Here is a 22075-nt window from a genome sequence, read left to right on the forward strand (position 1 = left end):
GTTTTGTTCATGCTATATTTTAGCAGTGAATTGTAACAAGTTAGATTCACCAGTCACCTGAACAGAGTTCAGTTTGTATTCACACAGAGCTTTTCTGATATCAAAGCCACATTTATATGTGTTCACCTATCATGCACTGCTGCCTAACCACAGCCTCAATTTTGCAGTGAGTGCTGCTTGGACAGATCTTTGCACCTGGACAGGGCCCCACTGACATTAGGGGTCTGGCCACAGCTCCCTACAGGATCAGGGCCTGTATTTGTATCAGTGCATTTTGGAAAGTAAGGGTATGGCTACATTTGGAATTTCAAAGCACTGCCGCAGCAGCGCTTTGAAGTGTGAGTGTAGTCAGAGCGGCAGTGCTGGGAGAGAGCTCTCCCAGCGCTGCATGTAAACCACATCCCTTACGGGTGTAGCGTGCAGCGCTGGGAGCCGCGCTCCCAGCGCTGCTGCCCTGATTACACTGACGCTTTACAGCGCTGTATCTTGCAGCGCTCAGGGGGGTGTTTTTTTCACACCCCAGTTGCAGCGCTGTAAAGTGTGAGTGTAGCCAAGGCCTAAGAGAAAGAGTACATCTAGGACAAGCACCCACAGGGCACTCTAGGATGTCCTGTTGCACAAACAGCTGGAAGGGGGACAAGCCAAACCTGTTACACAGGCATGGTTAGGGAATCCTGTCCATATTTGTCCTTCTTGTCCATTTAGATTGTAAATTCTTCCAGCCAGGGATTGTCAATAGCTCTGTGTTTGTATATCACCCAACACAACAAGGCTCCCTTCTTGGTTGGTGTCTAGGCACTACATCAATAAACATAATTAACAACAACAATAGCAGAAATTCTGGAAACATCTAAAACCAAAGTGTGAAAGCCTCAAGTGCTAACAAGTTGTTAAAACCTCAAAAGAGCGGTTTAACTGGTACTTAGAAAACACTTAAATTGTTTTAACCACATTGGTTTAGACACAGCTCACACAGAAGTTAATGGGAGTTTTGCCTTTAACATCAAATGAACCAGGCCTCCTATGAACGTGTCACAATAAGACATGGGCCCAGTCTTGTAAATTCTCCATGTTTAGGACTCCCATTTACTTCAGAGTTCCACATGCAGAGCATTCACAGGACCACACCCTTAGGCCTTCTCTACACTGCCACATTACAGCGCTGAAACTTTTTCGCTCAGGGGTGTAAAAAAAAACAAACCACCCTGAGCACCGCAAGTTTCAGCACTGTAACATGGCAGTGTAGACAGTGCACCAGCGCTGGGAGCCAGCTACTCCCCTCATGGGTGTGGCTGTTTTACAGCTCTCCCAGCACTGGTGCCGTGACTACACAAGCCACGTTAAAGTGCTGCTGTGGCAGCACTTTAACGTTGCTAGTGAAGACGTACCCTTAGTAAAGGCAAGTGCTGATCCCTTAGGCCACGTCTACACTACAGATCTAGGTCAGTAGTGAAAAATCCACATCCCTGAGCAAGTAGTTATACTGACCCCTACCACTCCTGCGTCGACAGTGCTATGTTGACAGGAGAGCTTCTCTCATTGACATAGTCACTGCCTTTCTGGGAAGTGGATTAATTACGCAGATGAGAAACGCTCTCCCATTGGCATAGGAATGTCTTCACTTAAGCGCTACAGCAGCACAGCTGCATCAATACCACATTTTTAGTATAGACCTGCCCCTAGTAGCAGATCAGAACTTATTTTGGGAGGTCCTGATACAGTCTCTTATGAACTCTCACCTCTGTGAGAAACTTCCTGGATCGATTACCCTGTCAGATGATTGGCATTTACCCCAGTCAGGGTCAGGGAAGATAAAATAAAGCCCTGAACTAAAGTTCTGTCCAGGACCCTTTTACTGGGACTGGCTTGATTAACAACAAAAAACAAGAAAATCAGAACTCTCTTACCAATGGCCTTTCCAACTTTCAGCAAGCTAGGCAGGGAAAGAACATACCTTGCCCCCAGATCACCACTACTGCAGCTGCTTCCTCTGTACTTTTATAGCTCCTCCCAGATCACCCAGGTGATAGGCATAGAACCTGGGTTCTCCTTTTAACCTCTTACACACTGGGGGCTTACGGAGCACCTTCCTGTCTTGATGCATGTCCCTACTTTATCTTTCAATGAGAAGCTCTTGAGACCATACCCATCTGCCAGTTCCCCCAATTGCTTCCCAGTAACAAGGGACTTAACCTTACTGCCCCCATCTCAGCAGCTGAAACTCTCCTGACTGGGTATAAAGGTATCTATGAAAAGAGAATGGAACATGAAAGGAAAAAAAACACCATAGCTCAGTAAAAACAGGACTCTTTGCTGCTTTTTCAGTAAAAACAAGTAGTGATGAGAGGAGCTATATCCACTGGGGATTTAAAGCAAGATAATGCACCTTGTGCAGAAGCTACAGTAAGATTTATCACAGTAAATATGCCGGTGTGAGACTATGATGTGGCACACTGAACATACACAAGCCAGTTCTGCTTAGTCGTAAGATGAAACCTTAATTGTAGATATGCTTTAAAAAGTTATTTAAGGGTCTGGCTGCTCAACAGACTGAATGAGACACAGACTTTCACTTCTGGGTCATAGGTCCACATATGGTCCAGGTCAGCAGGGACTGAAAGTGGAATAATAGCTGTTTGGTGGACTAGGAAATAAACGGGCGGTCCCCATCTAGTTTCTAGTGCACAGTAACAACAAACCCATCACCCCATTGGCAGGCTTGTTTGGAGTATGGGATGAACAAATGACTGAGCCTACTGCAAAGACCATGAAGAATGAACAGCTCCCAGTCATTCATTGATGTAGCATCTCTACATCAGGACAGTGGTTTATCAATGAGGTGATGTATGGAAACTTCCATTGCAGCTACCATTGTAAGCAATGTTTCATGCAAGACTAAAACAAGGAGGAGTCCTTGTGGCACCTTAGAGACTAATAATCCACTTTGTCAGATGCACGGAGTAAAAAAAAAGTAGGCAGCTGATGAAGTGGGTTATAGCCCACAAATGCTTATGTCACAAGGACTCCTCATTGTTTTTGCTGATAGAGACTAACACAGCTAACCCTCTGAAACCTGTCATCATGTAAGATTGTCATTCTGGCACCTTCCACAGGAAATAAACTCACAAAAGAAAAAAGAAAAATCTAAGCTGCAAGAAAAGATGTTTGGGCCATGAATACTTTTAAGAGACAATCTGAACTTTCATAGTCATTTACTCTGGGCAATGGATTTTCAAATTTGGTTTGATGCTGAAAGGACATCTAGTGGCCAGTTAAAGTAATTAAATGAGTGAAATAACCCTACAAGATGACTCAGGGTTTTTATTTGTTTCAAAATAGTTTGACACCAGTCCAGGTTCCATCTGTTTACAATAGCATTTCCATGTTTACATTATCATCTAGCAATTAATTTGGGAAAAGGGAAAGTAAAAGCATAACAAGGAACATAAAGTAACATCCAATTAATCAGAAATGACTGTGCATATGACCATCTGGCACAATCATGGTATTGCATAGACAGATCATATGAAGCTTCTTGTATTTTTTCCTTTGTACATATTCATCCTTCCCCACCCACTACTCCCCTCTCTAGAGACTGTTCCTCAGGGTCAATATGGAGAAATTTGCACAGCTGCTACCTTATACAGGTGTGTGAATAACAGACTTCAACTTTCCAGAGCTGGCAATACAACACCTAACTTTATTCTTTAAAGGGTCACTCTAAATTTAAAAATAATTGTTGTAAACTATTTTTACCAATATTATTAGCAATGTTTTAGATTACTAAAAGAGAAAAAAGTAAACATTCAATATGATTCTTGCTATTGAAGCTCTTTGCTTTTGTATTATTTTCCATTTGGACAATGAACATCAGTGAAGTTAGTTCCATTTTGATTACAAAAAAATCCAACAACTTAATAAAGGAGCAGAAAAACCCTTATATATTATTTTAAAGGAATTTTAAAAAAATAATTTCTGAAGGAGCAATTTTTAAATTAAAACAACACAAGGTGGTTTTCCTGCTCCCTTCTTTGTGCATATAGCAGTCTTTTCAGGTTTAGCCCTAGATACTTATACCCAATTACTAATTTAAAAAAATGCAAAACGCCCCTCGTTCGCCCCCCAAGCGCACTCCCCGCCCCCCTCGTTCGCCCCCCAACCGCATTGCCCCGGCTCCTCGTTCGCCCCCAGCCCCGCCCCAACCGCACTGCCCCGCCCCCCTCGTTCGCCCCCAGCCCCCCCCCTCGTTCGCCCCCGGGCTCCCCAACCGCACTGCCCCGCCCCCCTCGTTTGCCCCAGCCCCCCCCGCACTGCCCCGCCCCCTTCTTTCGCCCCCGGGCTCCCCAACCGCATTGCCCCGCCCCCCTCGTTCGCCCCCAGGCCCCCAAACCGCATTGCCCCGCCCCCCTCGTTCGCCCCCGGGCTCCCCAACCGCACTGCCCCGCCCCCTCGTTCGCCCCCAGGCCCCCGCCGCACTGCCCCGCCCCCCTCGTTCGCCCCCGGGCTCCCCAACCGCATTGCCCCGCCCCCCTCGTTCGCCCCCGGGCTCCCCAACCGCATTGCCCCGCCCCCTCGTTCGCCCCCAGGCCCCCCAACCGCACTGCCCCGCCCCCTCGTTCGCCCCCCACCAAACGCACTCCCCGCCCCCTGTTCTCTCCTCCCCAGCCGCAGGCTCGCTCCGTGACCCCAGCACGGCCGCCCCCGATCACATGACCTCTCCTCTTGACCCCGGGGCCGGAAGTGACGCTATGTCGAAGATGGCCGCGCGCGGTGCCTGCTCTCCGGCGGGGAAGGCGCTGGCCTTGGTGCGCGGCTGTGGCTGTGGGCAGGAGCGGGAGCGAGCCGGGTGCATCGGCTCAGCCTGCAGGTGAGACCTGGGCGAACTCGGCGGGCCCCTGCGGTCCACAGCCCTTGGCGAGCGGTAGCCAAGGGCTGCTCAGCCCCGGCGCTCTTCGCCCCGACTCCCCATCCCCGCCCCTTGTCCCCCATTCCTCTGTGTCCGGCCCCTGCTTCTGGGCTCTTTCCGTGTTTCCCCGCTGGCCTGGCTGCCCTGTTCCCCGCCCCACCGCTGGCGCTTTAGCTTCCCTCCCAAGCTGCCCTGGACTGCTCTAAAGCAGCGCATCTCAAAGTGTGGCTGGACCCCATTTCAGTGGGGTCGCCAGCGCTGGCTTAGACTTGCTGGGGGATGGGGCCGAAGCCCGAGCCCCACTGCCCGAAGTTGAAGCCCAAGAGGGGTGGGTGGGTGGGTCTGGTTACAGTCCCGCTGTCTGGGGCTGAAGCGCTTGGGCTTTGCCCCCCCACCCCACGGGGAAGTGGCACATGGCGGGCTCAGGCTTCTGACCCCCCCCCCCCGCCTCTTTCTGGGGTCGTCAGTTATTGGGAGTGGACCACATCTACTGAACTGACCTTGTCAACACTGGTTCTCCACTTTGAAGGTAACTCCCTTCTCTTCACATGCCAATATATTCATACCTGAATCCGTAATTTTCACTCCATGTATCTGAAGAAGGTGCGGGGGGGGGGGGGGAGCGGTTACCCACGAAAGCATATGCCCAGAAAAATCTGTTAGTCTTTAAGGTGCTACCGGACTCCTTATTGTTTTGCCTCATGATCCACTGTTCACTTAATGTGCTTCATGTGAGAGGTTGCTACTGCTTATATCTAGCAAATTGGATGGATGGGAGGCATGCAAAAAATTTCTATATTGAATTTGTTGATCCTTGAGTTATGACAGCACATGTCCATTAAAAATGATGTTTAAGAATTAAAAGTAAAAAACCCCATGAGTACACTTCTAAAAAAAAGTGGGGGGTGGGGGTCAGCTTTCAGACTGAAAATTTTCATCACAGATGACTGTTCCTGATAGTTTCATTCCATAAATTTATCTAAATAATGTTGAGAACATAAATGTATTATGATCTCTGTAGCCCAGAAAAGTAACTAATGCATAGTTAAGGTTGAATTTAATTCTGTAATTATCATATAAGGTGTTGACTCTGTCCTTGAATCTTCCTACTTATGTGTTTATAGTTAGGAAGTGTGAACAAAAGAAATCTGTAGCAAAGTGTTATTACTCTTGAACTAATCTTTTTGTGAGGTTCTGGACTAGTTTTAAATCAGAGTCATGGTTCTAGTGGTCTGAAATATATTTAGAATGTCTAAAACCACATATTCAAACTCAGGGTGGTCTTAGCCCTTTGCCTTTCATAGGGAGACAAATGGAGTGCTGTGGAGTCTATTTTACGACTGGCCTGAAAGATGCAGAGACTGACAACCCATCTGAGCAATGTAGATATTGTATCTAGTGATTCTTCTCAAAAGAGAAGAGGCTTACTTTGTCCTAGCATTTTTTGATCAAAACTTCCTTCCTTCCTACTATGGTCTAGATTGCGGCTGCCCTCCACCCTGGAGATGACTGCTCCTCACTGGTTCTGTATACTTTGTAAAGTGTTCTAGGAATCATCAGGATGAAAGGAACTATTTGCACTTGAAAGTGCTATCGGTTACCTTCTCTTTTTTAATGAGAAGCCCAGAACGTGCCAAAGTAAATGGTATTGGCAGTAGACCTAGCCCTACTCACTGCTTCTAGTTAGGTTAGGAAGGCTGCAGAACTTTACTTTACTTGAGGTGTGGAGAGTGCATGCTGGTAGGAAAGGACTAGATCTCAACACTGTAGCTATTTGTGTGTAGGCCACATGTACACTACAAAGTTCAGTCAAGATAAGTTATGTCGGCATACAGCTGCCAGTGTTTGAATATTACTTGGGCACTGTGCATGCTCATCATGAGTGTCTGCATTGGTGGAAAAAGTGGTGCACTCATGGGGCAGTCTGTGGCCCGTTCCACTTCTAGTGCAGTGCCTAGTGGGACATTTGACAGTGATTTGTGAGATACCAGCAATTTGCCCAAGGATTTTGAGAACTAGGGGTCAAGTTTCCACAGTGATACTTTCACCATACCAAGTCTGATGAAGATTTCACAAGAGAATAAAAATGACATCTCCATTAAACAAAACACTCTGCATGAATTTGCCTGCCTCGTCCACCGTGCCAAAAAGTGGAAAAGCAGACACTCCCCCTGCCTCTGCCTTCTTCCCCTATCCAATCTCAGGACGCTGATGTGATGGAGATTGTGTAATTTGGGCTGCCATACCAGTTTTTGAATTTATTTGCTAACATTGTGCAAGTATTGTGAGCAATCAAAAATCAATGTCTTTGTTCTCTTATCTTGTGGGTGGGATGGGAGCCTTTTTTAAATGAGGGGAAGAGAGAGAAAGGAGGCTTCGGGCAACAAAAAGTTAAGAAATACTTAAAGGAATAATGCATGTACACACGTACCCACACTCCCTTCTCCTTCATCAGTGGGCTCGTTTGTGCTCACCTAGCAGGAATGGTTTGACTCCAGTGGAGTTTCAAACAGCTCCTGACTCGCTGCAGGGTCTGCATCTGCCCCTGAGAGAGGGGGTTACTCCTCCCTGCTGTGCACTGCAGGGGTCTTGGCATGAGGCTCCTGCAAAGTATTCACAGTATCATGCAGGATGCTGTCCACATCAAGTATGGCTTGCAGTTTGTTGTAGAAACAGCAGATCCCTGGGGGTGGCTCTAGGTTTGTTATTGGCCTCCCTCACCTTGTGGTATGCCTGCTGAAGTTCCTTCATTTTCACACAGTACTGTTGCTCATCCTTGTCATGCCCAGTTTCAGCATCCTCTGTGCAATCTACACCTAGATGTCTATATTTCTTCGGCTCTTCCATAACTGTGCTTGCACAATCTCTTCTCCCCACAGCCCGAGGAGCGCTGACTTCTTTCCTGCTCCATGCAGGAATGCATCTTGTAACTCGCTATGCATGGAGTTGGCAAGGTCGGATGCTCACAGAGGTGGGCTATTATATGTGCTTGCCAAGATGGGTAGGAAAAAGCATTTCAGAAGCACACTGAGGCTTTCAAAATCTTGACCTCCACTGCTCAGGGTTCAGAAATTGTGATCAGAGCAACCACTGTTGCTTGGTCAGGGGCATTGTGGGGTAGCTTCTTGGAGGACTGTTAGTCAACACAGTAATGCGGAGTCAACACTCGCGCTGTGTCAGTGCAAGTAAGTGAGTTGTGCTCTGCATCATTCTAGGAGGTGGTGGTCTTGCATCGCTGTAACTGGGTGCTGACAGCAGCAGAAGATAAATTTAGGTGCAGACACATGCAGAACTAGATTGAAACAAGTCGACTTGGTTGACCTAACTGTATAGTGTAGACCAGGCCTAAATGACATACTATGCAAATACCTGAATGTTGTGCTATCCAAAATGGAACTATTGAAGGGCCATCTATCTGTAACCATAACAAATCTCAAATCTCTTGCATGAGGGCTTGAAAAACTCACTGGCCCTTGACAAGTAGGAAGCTTTCCTTAGTGATAAAAGGAAACTAAGCCATAATTTTTGGCAGGGCTTGAACTTGAATTTTTAAAAATTTCTCACAAATGTTTGGCATTTTAAGCTATTGCGTTATTGTCTTCCTGAGATTGTTGCTTGGACGCATGCTAACAGGCTTCTCAAGCAGCAGTAGAGTTAAATTGACAAGACACTGGTTAGTTGCACCACCCACTTGATAGCAGTAAATCCAGAATGACAAAATGTGCCTTTTCTTCAAAAGATGAAAATCTGTCACATGTCTCTATAAACTGTGCAAATATTTAAAGCTGAGTAAAAGTAAGAGCAAAAATATTTCGGCTGTAATGTTTTAAACTTTTTTGACCATCTTTTGGTGAGGGAGTATGCATGATAATGAAACATTGCTGATTAAGTATGGTTTAAGTTGAATATCTTTTCCAAACATCATTTTTACTTGGGCTGCAAGCAAAAGCTGACTGTATATTATCTAAACAGCGTAGGTTTCTTATTTTAGATTAATAATCATTATATGGAGAGTAGTAGCAAATGAACCAGATTATTGTTTCAAGTGCAGAAGTATGACCCAGAAGCCAAAGAGAAAACACTGAAGTAATCTGTTAAACAAAGAATGAAATGTGAAAATCTGCCATTAATATTTTTCCTTCAGAGCACTGGTTATTCACATCTGGTTATTCACAGAGTTAATCTAATAATGGGGTTACCTCTTATTAGAACTAGTGTGCATATATGTATATGATAATTATGCATAAGGGAGTATTTTAAATTGGGATCTCAAACAAGTTTAATAGAAATCAGAGATGGGGTGAGAGAAGAGAACCTATTAGTGTGCTTTGTGGATCCCCTGCTCAGTTCTCCAGTGCCTTGTCCAGGCTAGCTTTAGTTTGCCTGAGCAGTGAGGGTTTCAGGAGTATTCTGCTATCTAGTACACCTTTACTATTAAACTGATCGAATTCAGCCTATATTTTTTCTTTGCTCAGTTTCATCCTATTATTCCTGGGGATGGAAGTGAATATCTCCATCTTTAATCCTTATACCCTTCATATACCTGTCAATTTCTTAGTTAAAAATTGGACAAACAATACGTGCTTCAAATTTTCCTCTTAAATTAGTCTTAGTTCTTGTTTCTCTTCTCTCACTGCCCTCCGGTTGTCAATTTTCAAGGAGGGAGATGTCCCAGTCTATGCAGAATTCTAGGTGTACCAATGCAAAATAATAGGGTTCAGGCTTTCCTACTCCATGCTATGGTATCCCTGTGTATAACACTTGAATGTTAATTGCCTTTCATCTGAAAATCATGATGTGCTTTAAAAGCCTTAACTAATTAAGCCTTCTTACCCTCGTTAGATCAGCAAGGGGAAAAAAGGATCACTTCCTTCACTGCTGAAACATAGTTACTCTAGTAATTTAAGTCAGGAGGTTGAGAATTCCACAGCTAAAATTCCAAGGGGATTTTGTGTACACAGAATGTAATTACTTGAGGTGGAACTATGCTATTAGTGGAATTAATACAAATTTTCTTGAAGTGCAGTGGAAACCTCCATGACCACAGATATCAAGTATCTCATTTTGTCTCACCTAAAAGATAGTATTCTCAGATGAGTGTCCATTAGCTAGAAGATGAGGCCTTCATTGAGTTCTAGACAGGAAAATGGCCACCTATTGAACTACCTACTTTACTCCTCCAGCACTTTATGTTTTTGTTGGATCATCTAAGCATTGACCCAGCTTGACCTTGCTTAACATGTGAGATTTGACAGAATCACAGTATAATGTGGTATTTATAGCATACCTAAATGAGAGCTGGGCTTGGGCCGGGGAAATGTATTTGAATCAGCTAATTCCTCTCATTTGCCATGGCAGCTGCTTTCTAGAAAAAGCAACCAGTATTGAAACTGTAACAGACTGTCTTGATCCCGCCCCCAACTTTATTTTTTGTGTTGCGATATTACACTAGGCAGTGGAGCCAAGACAATAGCCTTCATTTGCATCTTTATCATGAATACACCAGGGAAATACTGAAGAGAAATTCTTTAATGTATTTGAAAAATATTGTGGCATTCAGATGATTTGAGATGTTATTTTTGACCAGCTCTCATGAAGTAGTTGGTTCTATTCTGAAGGATGCCCAAAACTGACTTACATTTGGCTCCTTTAGTTTACCCAGAGTCTGTTTTCGATAACAACTTCACTTAAGTGACATGTCACTGTCTACACACATGTACAGACACACGCACACCCCAAAGCTTTAATTGGCAAACACCTGCCTGTTTAACTGTTATAACAATTGTCTGTTAAATCTCTTCCAGGATGATGTGAGGCAGAAAGTTCACCTCAGCACCTTTGGCGTCTTCATGAATGGATTCATGATGGTCAATGTCAGCAACCTTTCACTGAAGGGACATGGAGCTTTGATGGCAAGAGCAACTCAGCAGTAAGTGACTTTGTATACACCTTGAGATCTTCCGTTAACATTCATGGAACATAGCAAGTATTGAGAGAAAGGAAGCTCCTTGCACTTGTTATCCCATTATAAAATAATCTCTCATTGTATGCAGCAGTACAGGAGCAGAGAAAGACATACACTTTAGGAAAAGAGAATGGTCAGACTTCTGGTGCCTTATCAAGCTCTGGGTGAAAGCGTATATTCAGGCTTCCTGTAAAATTCTTTGAGTTGAATACTGTAACCCTTTGAGCTGGGGTTGCTTCTTAAGTTGTACAGCTATTATCTGTTAGTCTGGATCTGTAAAAGCAGCAAAGAGTCCTGTGGCACCTTATAGACTAACAGATGTATTGCAGCATGAGCTTCCGTGGGTGAATACCCACTTCACTTATGGAGAATCAATAACTTGTCTGGTCTGCAATGATTATGTTGGGAAATGGTGATCTCAAATTGCTTCCTAAACAGGCCTCCCCTATGGATTTTTGTAATGGTCCTCTGCACTGTTACTGTTCCTCTAAACCACCTTACAGAGCCTAATTATTTGCTGCACTAGGCTGATAAGTTCACAGTGGAAACAGTGGCTGCATCTGCATTCTGTAGTGACTCATATACCATGTAGATTAATCTCAAGGGAACTGTCACATTTTAAAAAATGCCAGTGGACAAAATATGATATAACTTTGTTAAAGGTGAAATGCTGCTAATAAAACGCTGTATTCTTTACTGCTTTTATTAGACTTGCATACAAACAGTCCTTTGTTTCCTACCCGTTTCTTTTAAATTAGAAATATGACGTTGACATCTATTTACTGGAGAAGCAGTGAGTAATGAGGTCACAATGAACTGAAACCCAAGTAGCAGCATTTTAGCCTTAATTTGAGGCAGCTGAAAAAGGGTTTCTGGCTCACTTGGTTTCGACTTGCTGTAGTTGTGTGTGTCTCCCTTAAAAGCTATTGGGCTGAATTGAAGGCTAGTTTAAAGTTATAAAACAGACTGACTCAACAGCCTTTTTTTTTTTTTCAGTTGAGATAGATGAAGCATGAAGTTTCAAATTGGTATGGCTGAAAAATTACTGTATCAATTTATATAACTTGGCAAATATTTTGGTATTGCTATAAAATTAATTTAGATGTGTATAATATCTGATTATGTGGGTGGCTACTTGATGTTTGGTGTTGGAGTATCTGAAGTTGTCATTAGAATGACAATGACTTCTTAATGTATTTTCCTTAGGTGAGATTCAGTTCAGACTGAACAAGAAATGATGGACACTCCACTTGGCTGGTAAGATTGAAAGAGTTGGATGTTCTCTGCCAGAGAAGACAAATCAAACTCCACACAACTGATCCCATTGTCTGCAACATTCCAAGAATTAATGGAGTAGGATAATCTATTAGCACAAAGTATCCTGGATGGAAGTAGTTGACACTAGAGCACCCCCCTGGGAATAGGGAGTGTCCCAGTTTTTCCAGCTCAAGAGCTCACTTACCATATTAGGAAAGCAGGTGTGTAACTTGTGATATTTTGCCCTTGCATTATCAGGACGAAGAAGTGAGTTACTGTATCTTGAAAAAGAAACCAGAGCAGTATGTTTCTGTTATTCTTCTACACCTGGACTTTACAAACAATGTCTGAGTGAACCTCAGAAAGCCTTCAACCCTGCCCTTTTTTCTTTAGATTCTGGGAGATTTGACAACACTAGCCATGTGGGCTATCCAGTGCCTTTCCCCTCAAACAGAAGAATTCAAAAGCAACTCCACAAGGAAACCCTCAGCCTGTGGGGTTTTGTATGAGTGTGTGTTCTGGACCTGAATTTGTCTGTTTGAAACTAACGGAGCCAAACTGTGTTCTGACTTACTCATGGTGTAGCCTTGCTGAGCCAGAATCTGGCAAGTTGTCTTGATGTGCTAAATTCAACTAGGCTCAACATCACCTTTTAGGCTCAAGTCTCTGACTCTTGCTCATCTTAAAACAGTGGCAATGATATCTTTGAGGACAGCAGCGTTTCCCGGAGTCTGTGTGGCTTATTGTCTGGGTTCTTTACCAGCAGGGGTGCCAGCATCTGACGATCTCTGCTCTCATGAGATTACCTTTAAACAGTTTGTTATCCTGTCACTGAGAAAGGGGTAGGAAGAAATGTAGGAGGCGTATTTTAAATGGCCCGAGGTGGCTGTCTTGCAGTAACACTCGCAATTTCCAGTGTAGCTTTAGGTGAAAATTGGTGGCCTGCTCTTTGTGTTTGTACTTAGGCTACTAGGTTTATAGTTATGCAAACAATACTGGCATTAAATAGATAAAAATAATCAAATTGGCAAATCTATTGAGAGCTTTGCTGCACGACTATGCCTGGTCTTGTATTAAGAAATGCAGCATGTGTGTTGGTACAACATGCTGCCATCCAGGGGTCATTTCCTAAGCTCGAGTCTTGAATTTTCACTTCCTGATGGCTTCTTGGAGGCTTCTGTCTCCAGCCAGTGTTCATAGAGTCTATTGAAGTGGCACTATGGATGTGATGTGCTGTTCCATCACGGCCTACTCATTAACTCTAGAAAAACATAGTTTGCGGACAGTATCTCAACCTTAATCTGGTAGATAACACATGATCACTTACTGTGGGAGGGCTAGAACAGTGACTTCTTTAGTACTAGTATTTCCTCTGAGGTACATGAGTCTGTATTGATCTTCAGTTAGTGATTGTGTGTGGTCAAAGACTTGCCTTCAGGATTTTAAAGCTGGTAGGGAGCTGGTAGGTAGACAAGATTAAAACTGGGTAGTGTAATGGCTAGGCATAAACTAGAAGAAAATACAGCATGTTTGCAAATTTCTGAATTCAAAGTGTCTGAATTTGCTCTAAATGCTCTGTTCTCTAGGTGACAAGTCCAAAAGAAGCAGAACAGCAACTCAGGTAAGACTGAAACTAGTTGTTTTCAGGATAAGCTAATGGGAAGGGGTGGGGGTGGATCTTTCAGACACAAGCTGGAGTGGGAAGTGAGTGTATTGATCAATGTGGGGTATAAGTAAGCCCTTTATTTTCACCTTAAACCGATTTTTACCAAAAAATTCCCAGGTTTTACAAAAAGTGTTCAGTTTTTTTCTACTTTTGTATCATTCAGATATATAAAATAACTTATTTTATTAGGAAAATATAATACATTGCATGAGATCTATGTATTACGATAATACATTAGTCTGTATGTATATGCAAAGCTGCCTGTTGAAGTAAGGCTATGTATTAGTCTAGAAAATACACACAATAAACAGGCACGCACGCAAGCTCTGAAGTTGTGGCGCATCTGAACGTACTGATGAATTTCACGTTCACCACATTTCAAGCTGTTAATAGATAATGGTTAAAAGATTTGACACACTAAAATGGGAAGAAAACAAAAATCTGTCAGAATATGTTTCAGAACACAAGGAAATATTTGAAAATTAAAAAAAAAAAAGGGGGAGGGGGGAGAAAAAGCTGAAGTTCAGTGTGTATGCTGCAAATGGTGTGGCCCAATTATTAAACAGAACAGTTAGCCTAAAAATATTTACAAGTCTACAACAGTAAACTGTTTATTCAAATGGAAAGTTTTATTTGGGGATTAGAGATGTATTGTTAAACTCAGAGGTGGCATTGTGTTTTGAGTTCTGTCATAGTTCTACAGCAAACCACATTAATAACTTTGAATTCCATTCATTAATCTACTGAATACATTTTCCCCCTCTTTCCGTCCACCAAAATGAAGCCTGATATTTACCCAGAAAAATTAATAGTTTTTTACAATGATTTGTTTTTGTTGTTGTGGTAATAAACTCTGATCCATTCCTGGGAAAATTTAAATAAAATAAAAACTGAAAACAAAAGGCCCTAGTTATAAGCATGCAAAGTGCACCACGTATTTCTGATTCCATGACACAACTGCAGTATTTACCTTTTAGAAAGCACTTCTAGATGCATTTTTTTTTAATTATTATTATTACTCTTCTTCCCCAGAATGTAATGGAGCAAGTGCACCATTTTCGTAAAGATAAAGGAACTGTTTCATTCGAGGTAAGATTTTTGTCAGTAGCTCTTCTGTAAACTCTTTCCCTTCACTGTAGCTCTCACTGAAAAATATAAACTCACTGCCCCCCTTCATAGTCTCCCATTCCGTTAACAAATCTGCCTCTCGATAGCAGACACACTTCTTTTAGATGGATTCTTCTTTTGGGGGGAGTAAGAGCTTTATTCTTTATAAGATGCATTAGAGTGTCTTGTAAATCACTCATTCACATGGTGCTCCTTACAATGTACTAGCTTGAATGTAATAAATGTTGCTCTCTGTAATTAGGGTTACAAAAATATAGAAAAACTTAAATTAACTATGGGTTGGCAGTGTGACACCAATACTCTAAGAGGTAGATCTTCTGGATGAGACCAGATTAACAAACTTTCTCACTTCAGTGCTCTTACTTGCTTGATCTAAAACTTAACTGCTGGCTACTGCTGATAAAACAGATTTTGTGGCATGTGACTGAGTTTGTGGTTTAGCCTTAAAAATTGTTTACATTTTACTCAGTTCTAATCTTCTGGTTCTGCCTGTCATTCGTAGGACATTGTACCATGTCACACACAATAAGCTATTGAAATGCTATGATTCCTGTATCTAATGGCTCTGGATTTACCAGAGGGCATAGTCAAGGAATTAAGTGTAAGAATGGAGTATATTTGACCTGCTTTAAGACTTACAAACAGTGGCATCTTGCTAACTTTGTGACTGTACAGGTACGGAAAGGGGGCAGTATGATTCTAAATGTCAAGGACTTTTCATATTTCCATGGAGATTGTTTTACAGCAGAGCAGTGCTTTTCTAAGGTATAAATATGCTGACTTTCCTTGTTGTTATTTTTTCTTTTATTTTAATATCGGCTCTGAAAACAGAAAAGGTCTGTACAGACTTTGCTTCCCCAAGTGTGTTGGCAGTGTTGTGCAGACCAGTGCTCAGCTCCTATTTAGCCTTGATGTGAATATCATGTGTAAAACATAATTTTAGAGATGTTATATTTGCTTAGTCAGTAGCATGAGATGATGCATGAGACTTCAGCATAGGAGCACCAACTCGTGCTCTGCACAGATAGCTGGGGGAGGCAGGGTGCAAGCTGGGGTGGAGAAACCCAGCTGTATCCAACATATCCTTCTAATGTCTCATTTCATAGCAGTGGCATCCTCTAAGGAAGTAGTTGTAATATCAGCTGTGGTGTAATAGGAAGAATTTAAGGAATAAAACATAGTGCCAGAAAGAAGTGGCTGAAGATGTAAAGACTCCTCCAGAGCCATGCACAGCCTGCATACTGTGACCTAGATGCTGTGATGAGGGGAGAGCCAATGCAGTGGTGTGTGCTTCTCTTTTCTCATCAAATCCTTTTTCTTTACATAACAGCAGCCGTTAAGGGCACTGTCTAAATCTTTGTTATCAGCCTTCTTGAATTTCCGTGTGTTCTGTCTTTCTAGCTTAACAGAGGATACATCTTTACTGCACATCACCAAAGGGAGCATCTGAATAGTAGAGTATTATAATAGATGTTCTAGGAAACGTAAGAACTTGGCAGCCTAAAGCTTCCCTGATCTGCACCTTTATAATCTGCAAGAATGAGATGGGTGGGTAGGAGAGGGAATGAGACTCAAGTTGAAGGTGGTGGTGGGTGGGGCTATGTGAAGATCCGAGTTGATTTAACTGGTGGTTTGCTTTTTTGTGTGTGTGAGCACCAGCCTCAGTAGGGCTTTTTAAACACAATCTGAACCAATTCCAGCTTTTTAAAAAAGCACTTGAGTTCCTGACTTGAAGAGTTCAGTTGATGTAAAAACTTGGTTTCACTTGCTGTAGCAGTGATCTCACTAGTAGAATTGCAGTAGGAAAGTGCTTCCTTCCCCCTGACAGGGTAAGAAATCTATGGTAACAGATGTTAGAGATTTTAAGTGTTTGTTATGAATCTTTGTGAAGCCTTGTACACATAAGAATCTGAGCTATGCTCCTTATTTAAACAAGGCTCTGGCTAGTGTGTCTGATTCAAGTATGGACAGACCATACAATTCACTGCTTGTAATAAGTTGTTCCTGGAGGAAGTTACGTTCTGCTTCCCTGAATTACCCTGTGCAACTCTGGCAGCAGAAGGCGTCTTCAGTTCCTATCCTCTCTCATTGTATAATGTTACTGTTCATGATTAAGCAGCAGCTGCATTTCAAAAAAGTGATTCCTGTGTGTTTAATGTGCAGTATTCTGGGACTCCTTGGGGTGGAAAGCACAATTACTTTAGGAATATGAATTCTAAGCGCATACATCTGTCATTGTGAATTGTAATAATTAAGCTAATGGTGATAGTCAAAGGTCTCTCAGCCCTCGTCCAGACTAACCCGCGGCATCGGCGGGTTAAAATCGATTGCTCGGGGATCGATATATCGCGTCTAGTCTGGACGCGGTGTATCGATCCCCGAGCGCGCTTACATCGATTCCGGAACTCCATCAATCCGAACGGAGTTCCGGAATCGACACGGAGAGCCGCGGACATCGATGCGGCGCCGTCCAGACTGGTGAGTACCTCGATTTTAGAAATTCGACTTCAGCTACGTTATTCTCGTAGCTGAAGTTGCGTATCTAAAATCGATTTTAATTCCTAGTCTGGACGTGGCCTCTGCTACACATCTAACACTTCTCTATTCAGATAGATAGAGATCAAGGAGAAGAACCCTGAAAGTTACCTCTTAGCGGGTGAGATCCCACTTCCAAAGCTCTATATTTCAATGGCTCTCTGTCACGGAGTGTGGGGAGTCCAGTCCTGCACCCCTCTTCCTGGGACCCACAGTGACTCTTAGCCAGCCAGTAAAACAGAAGGTTTATTGGACAACAGGAACACAGGTTCCAGCAGAGCTTGCAGGCACAGTCAGGACCCCTCCATCGAGTCCTTCTGGGCTTTCAGGGTGCATGGATCCTAGCTAGGATACCCTGAATTCCGCCCACACAGCCCCAAGCCCAAACTCAAAACTGCTTCCCTCCTGCCACTCCCTTCCTTTTGTCCCCCTTCCCAGGCAAAGGTGTTGACCTTTCCCCTCCCTTACCTAGCTCAGGTTACAGGCTCCGGTATTGTCCATCCTCTAAAGTCCTCCCCTGCTCTCCCATTCCCCACACAGACAGCCCCTGCTCCAGCACTCTCTCCTCTTCTTCCTTTCTGCGACCATGTGAATCCACATCCTTCGTAAATGCAGGTAAACGAATTTTCTTCAGCATCATGACAAGTGTGAACCTGGCTTGCCTTGGTCTCTGCTGGGGAACAGTTTCATCTGTTTCCTTCCTCTTGCCTTCCCTTGACCCCTTGTCTCCCGAAAGAACTTGATTCAACCATTTTTGAGTTACAGTAAGACAACTTTGTAGTTTTAAACAGTCTTGCATGCTTAAAAAGCTTCTAAATGTAAACCTTACCAAAATTGGTTTTTATTCCTGAAGACCATTTGATTTGGTGAGAAAGCTTAATTGGAAATGGTAGCTGTAGGGACTGCTGTTACTGACAGCTAGTGGATACTCCTGTAGCTCAACAGGCACTCTAGAGGTACCACTTTGGGATTTGAAGTCCCAAAAGAAGCAAAATGACTTCAAAATGCAAAGAACCATGAATTTGTTAGCTGCGTGAAATGAGCCAGATGTAAACTAACGTGAATTTCTGCAGTTGTATGTAGTGATGGTGTAGCCGTGTCAGTCCCAGGATATTAGAGAAACAAGGTGGATGAGGCAGCATCTTTTACTGGACCAAGTTCTGTGTTCTCGTTCTCTCTCTCTTCTCCCCCCCTCCCCAAAAGAAGTTGGTCCAATAAAAGTTTCTCTCACGCACCCTGTCTCTTGAATTTTCTAAAGTGATCCTTGTGCAAAATATGGTCTTACAGTACTGCCATTTTAAATACACACATTCATCTTTACTTCAGACGGAAACCTTTATTGAAGAGAATGGTGCCTTAACAGGAAACTCAGTTTATAAGCCCCAGACAGAATGTGTTCATATATGATACAGTATCTCAAGGGGCATTTTTTTTAATGTGCCTCCATGGGACTCTTGGCTTATGCTACTTCTGCCTCCTAGTGTGTACAGGAATGATGTGTTTAAGATTCACTGGCTAATGGCAGCCTTCCCTTTCACAAAGTCTCTGTCCTTGACGTTCTGTGCAGTAAATAAATAGAGAATATTTTAAGCTTCTCCCATATGGGGGAAGTGGAACAAGTGGAAAGCAGAGCAAGGTATATCAGGGAAATGGCAGGTTGTGCCTTTACAGCATGTTCCCTGTGGAGATTCCAAAACACTTTCCAAATTACTGAAACACAGCTGCCTCTGGGGTGGAACATGGCAAGAATTTTGTGCCAACAATGTGCAGTATTTCTTAGGAGGAGAAGTTAATGTTAATCATTAAAACTACAGGGGACACTCAGCAGCCACAGAGCATCAACTTTACATTGAAATTTGATTAGGAGAGAGAACTAGCCTTCCTGTTCTTGGAAGTAGTACCGTGAGAATGCTAAAGACCATTGTTGGCCAAGATATTAATGTTGTGTGTTGGCACAAAGGTGGGTATTCCTTTTTTTTATAGACGTCAAGCAAAGACTGCTGTCTAATGAATCAACATCACTGCTGCAGAAGTTTTGGGTTTCCTTCGAGTTCTAAAGTTTGACTTAGCCTAGTAGAGCTGATGAAGTTACAGCCCTAAGTGATGTGGCTGCAGGCAGGTATAGCGGGGTTGGGTGGTCATGCACATCTTCACTTTTCAACTCCTTTTCCTGTTTATATGGGGTCAGAAGTACCCATGGTTCTTTGCCCCTCCATCCTGTCCATAGCATGGGTTCATAGGTCTTGGAGGTCCACTTTTTTTTTCTCTGCAAACTTCCCTTGACAGTCTCTCCCTTTCGTTTTCTGTCTTCCATATCCTTTCTTGCTGTCCACTCCCTTCCATGGTTTCTTTGTTGATTGTTCTTCTTTGTAACGCTTCCCGAAGGTACCTAGGGTTGTGAGGCACCTCGCTACCAGCCTGCCCTTAGCGTAAGAAAGCCTTGTCTGTGCCTATTGTGGGTCAGCTCCACAATTCCACTGACCACGGGCAACACAAGCCCTCTCCTCTAGGCCTCGTAGGCCCCGCTGTGTCTCTACGGGTTAGCGATAGGCACACTCCAACTCTGAGCCCTGCAAATTTCTTCCTGGAGCGTCCAGCTCCTGATCCACTGGACCCTTTCAGGATGCACAAGTTTACTGCTTCCAAAGAAACAGTTCACCCCAGCTTATCAGTTTCACCTCAGTTCACTGCTCTGCCTAACTCTCAGCACTTAGATATGTTTATACTGAAATTAAGGAAAAGTTTATATAACAAAGCATAGAGATTCAAATAGAAGAATTGGAAACAAATGGTTACATTATGAAAGAAAATCATGACATGCATTCTTGAGCCTGGCCTTAATTAACCAGATACTCTCCTGTCTAATAAAGTATTGCTCACCCAAAATCCCTGCAGCACTTTACAATAACAGTGGTGGTGGCCCTCCTTTCATGAGACATGCATACTCCTTAATGAAGGAATCCCCACCAACCACTACAAAGTTGTTACACTCAACCATAACCGCCAGCTCTGCTAGCTAATTTCTAAAGCTCTTTGTCTCTTCCAAAGGTCTAGCAAAGAGTGCAAGCCTGCTAATTCACCAAACCTCAATGTTACTTACAAAGAAAGATCACAGGCACAGTTCAATGACAAGGGCACTCAGGTAGGTTTATTGCCTTCAAGGTATGGTCCTAGCGGCCCATAGGAGCTTCAGGTACACTAACACGAGTGCCCAGTTGTAAGGAGCAGCTCAGTCAGCAGCGGAAATTTCTCTTGTCCCCTTAGCCACACAAAATTTTAAGGCAAGGTACCCCTACATTTATAGACTGAGACAGACAACTTACGTACCACCTTATGTGTTTATGACATCTGCTTCTTGCCCCCCCCCCCCCTTCCCTTGTACCTTGCTCCAGATGTCTTAAGCAAATCATCCCTATTCATCACTGCTGTCAAACCCTTTTATCTTGTGTTAGGTCAGAATGTACCAGTGCTAATCTTTTGGAATGTGTTCACAAACATATCCAATGACTAGTACTTCCTAGCAGTGCCTGTATTGTAGCAGTGCAAGCAGTACCTTTGCCAAGTTCATGTACCAGAGAGTGAACTTGTAAGCATCTGCTTTAATACATGGCCTGACTTTGGTTCAGGCCTCAGATATTGCGCCAGTCCCAGTGCTCCAGGCTCTCTCTCTTGCTCTCTACTAGGATCTGTGCATCACTGCTATATTTGTTCCTTTTTCAGGCTGAAGGACTTTCTGCTGTTCATCACCATCATACTAATCAGCACTGGCTGGGCTTTCATTAAACATCCTTTCAGATAAAAACAAAAAGGTCTTTATGATTGTCATCCCGCTACAGGTGAGGACAGAACTGGCAACAATTAGGTTAGGATTAAATGCTCCTGAAACGTGGGTTCTAGCCTAAGATCTCCCACATGATAGCAAATTGCACTAGAGTACTGGTCATCAAGTGTAGCACAGCAAAGCTATTCCCAGAACAAGCCTGTCAATGCAGCGATAGTACAGTGGAGCTCGAGTTGCAATCTCTTGAGTGTCTGTGGAGGAGGCAATGTCTGATCACTGGAGTGACTTTTCAACTTTCCCCATGTTGAATAGCAGATACAAGGGACCAAATGGGCACTGACTGGAATGAAGTTGCATTCACTTACACTGGGGTTGAATTTGGCCCCTAGAATAGTGTTCTGTTACTAAGCAGAGATCAGGAACTATCTGCCCTATACCACTGGAGTGAGGTTAGCAGAAGGAGTCTAGAATTGGAGGTCTCCAGGCTTTCAAGTAAAATATGCTCAATGTGTTCATAGTGACCAGAATGCCCCTCCTACTCCAGAAGGTAGTACTGGTATTGGAGGTATCGGACAGTGGACCCTTAGTCCTCTTACCTTGTAAGCTAGCTTCCTGTCTTTTAAAAACCACCACAGATCTTAGATGCCATTGGGACATGTGTAGAGCAGGAGAGCTGGGATGTGAAGCACAGAACATTGAGTCGTTCACTCAGTTGAGACAGACCAGGAGACTGGCCCTCAGTACCCATCTGCTCCGTGTGCATATTCAGTTCTATCTATATATTTAAAAGAATAAGTTTACTATTTCTCATTCTCATTGGCACTATAGATCAGCACA

General features: G+C 43.4%; 1 protein-coding gene across 1 annotated transcript in view; it reads left to right on the top strand.

Moving 5' to 3' along the window:
• Positions 1–3613: 3613 nt before the first annotated feature.
• The window catches only part of GPR107 (G protein-coupled receptor 107), a 52685-nt gene continuing 34223 nt past the window's right edge, over positions 3614–22075 (top strand). The window contains 14 exon segments of the mRNA XM_030536013.1: positions 3614–3647; positions 4743–4867; positions 10711–10835; positions 10960–11035; positions 12342–12473; positions 13715–13749; positions 14839–14883; positions 15754–15835; positions 17536–17620; positions 18024–18072; positions 18948–19013; positions 20506–20619; positions 21178–21243; positions 21245–21293. Coding sequence (XP_030391873.1) covers positions 3614–3647; positions 4743–4867; positions 10711–10835; positions 10960–11035; positions 12342–12473; positions 13715–13749; positions 14839–14883; positions 15754–15835; positions 17536–17620; positions 18024–18072; positions 18948–19013; positions 20506–20619; positions 21178–21243; positions 21245–21293 — 1083 coding nt within the window.

Source organism: Gopherus evgoodei, chromosome 16 (assembly GCF_007399415.2).
Source record: "Gopherus evgoodei ecotype Sinaloan lineage chromosome 16, rGopEvg1_v1.p, whole genome shotgun sequence".
Classification (NCBI taxonomy): domain Eukaryota; kingdom Metazoa; phylum Chordata; order Testudines; family Testudinidae; genus Gopherus; species Gopherus evgoodei.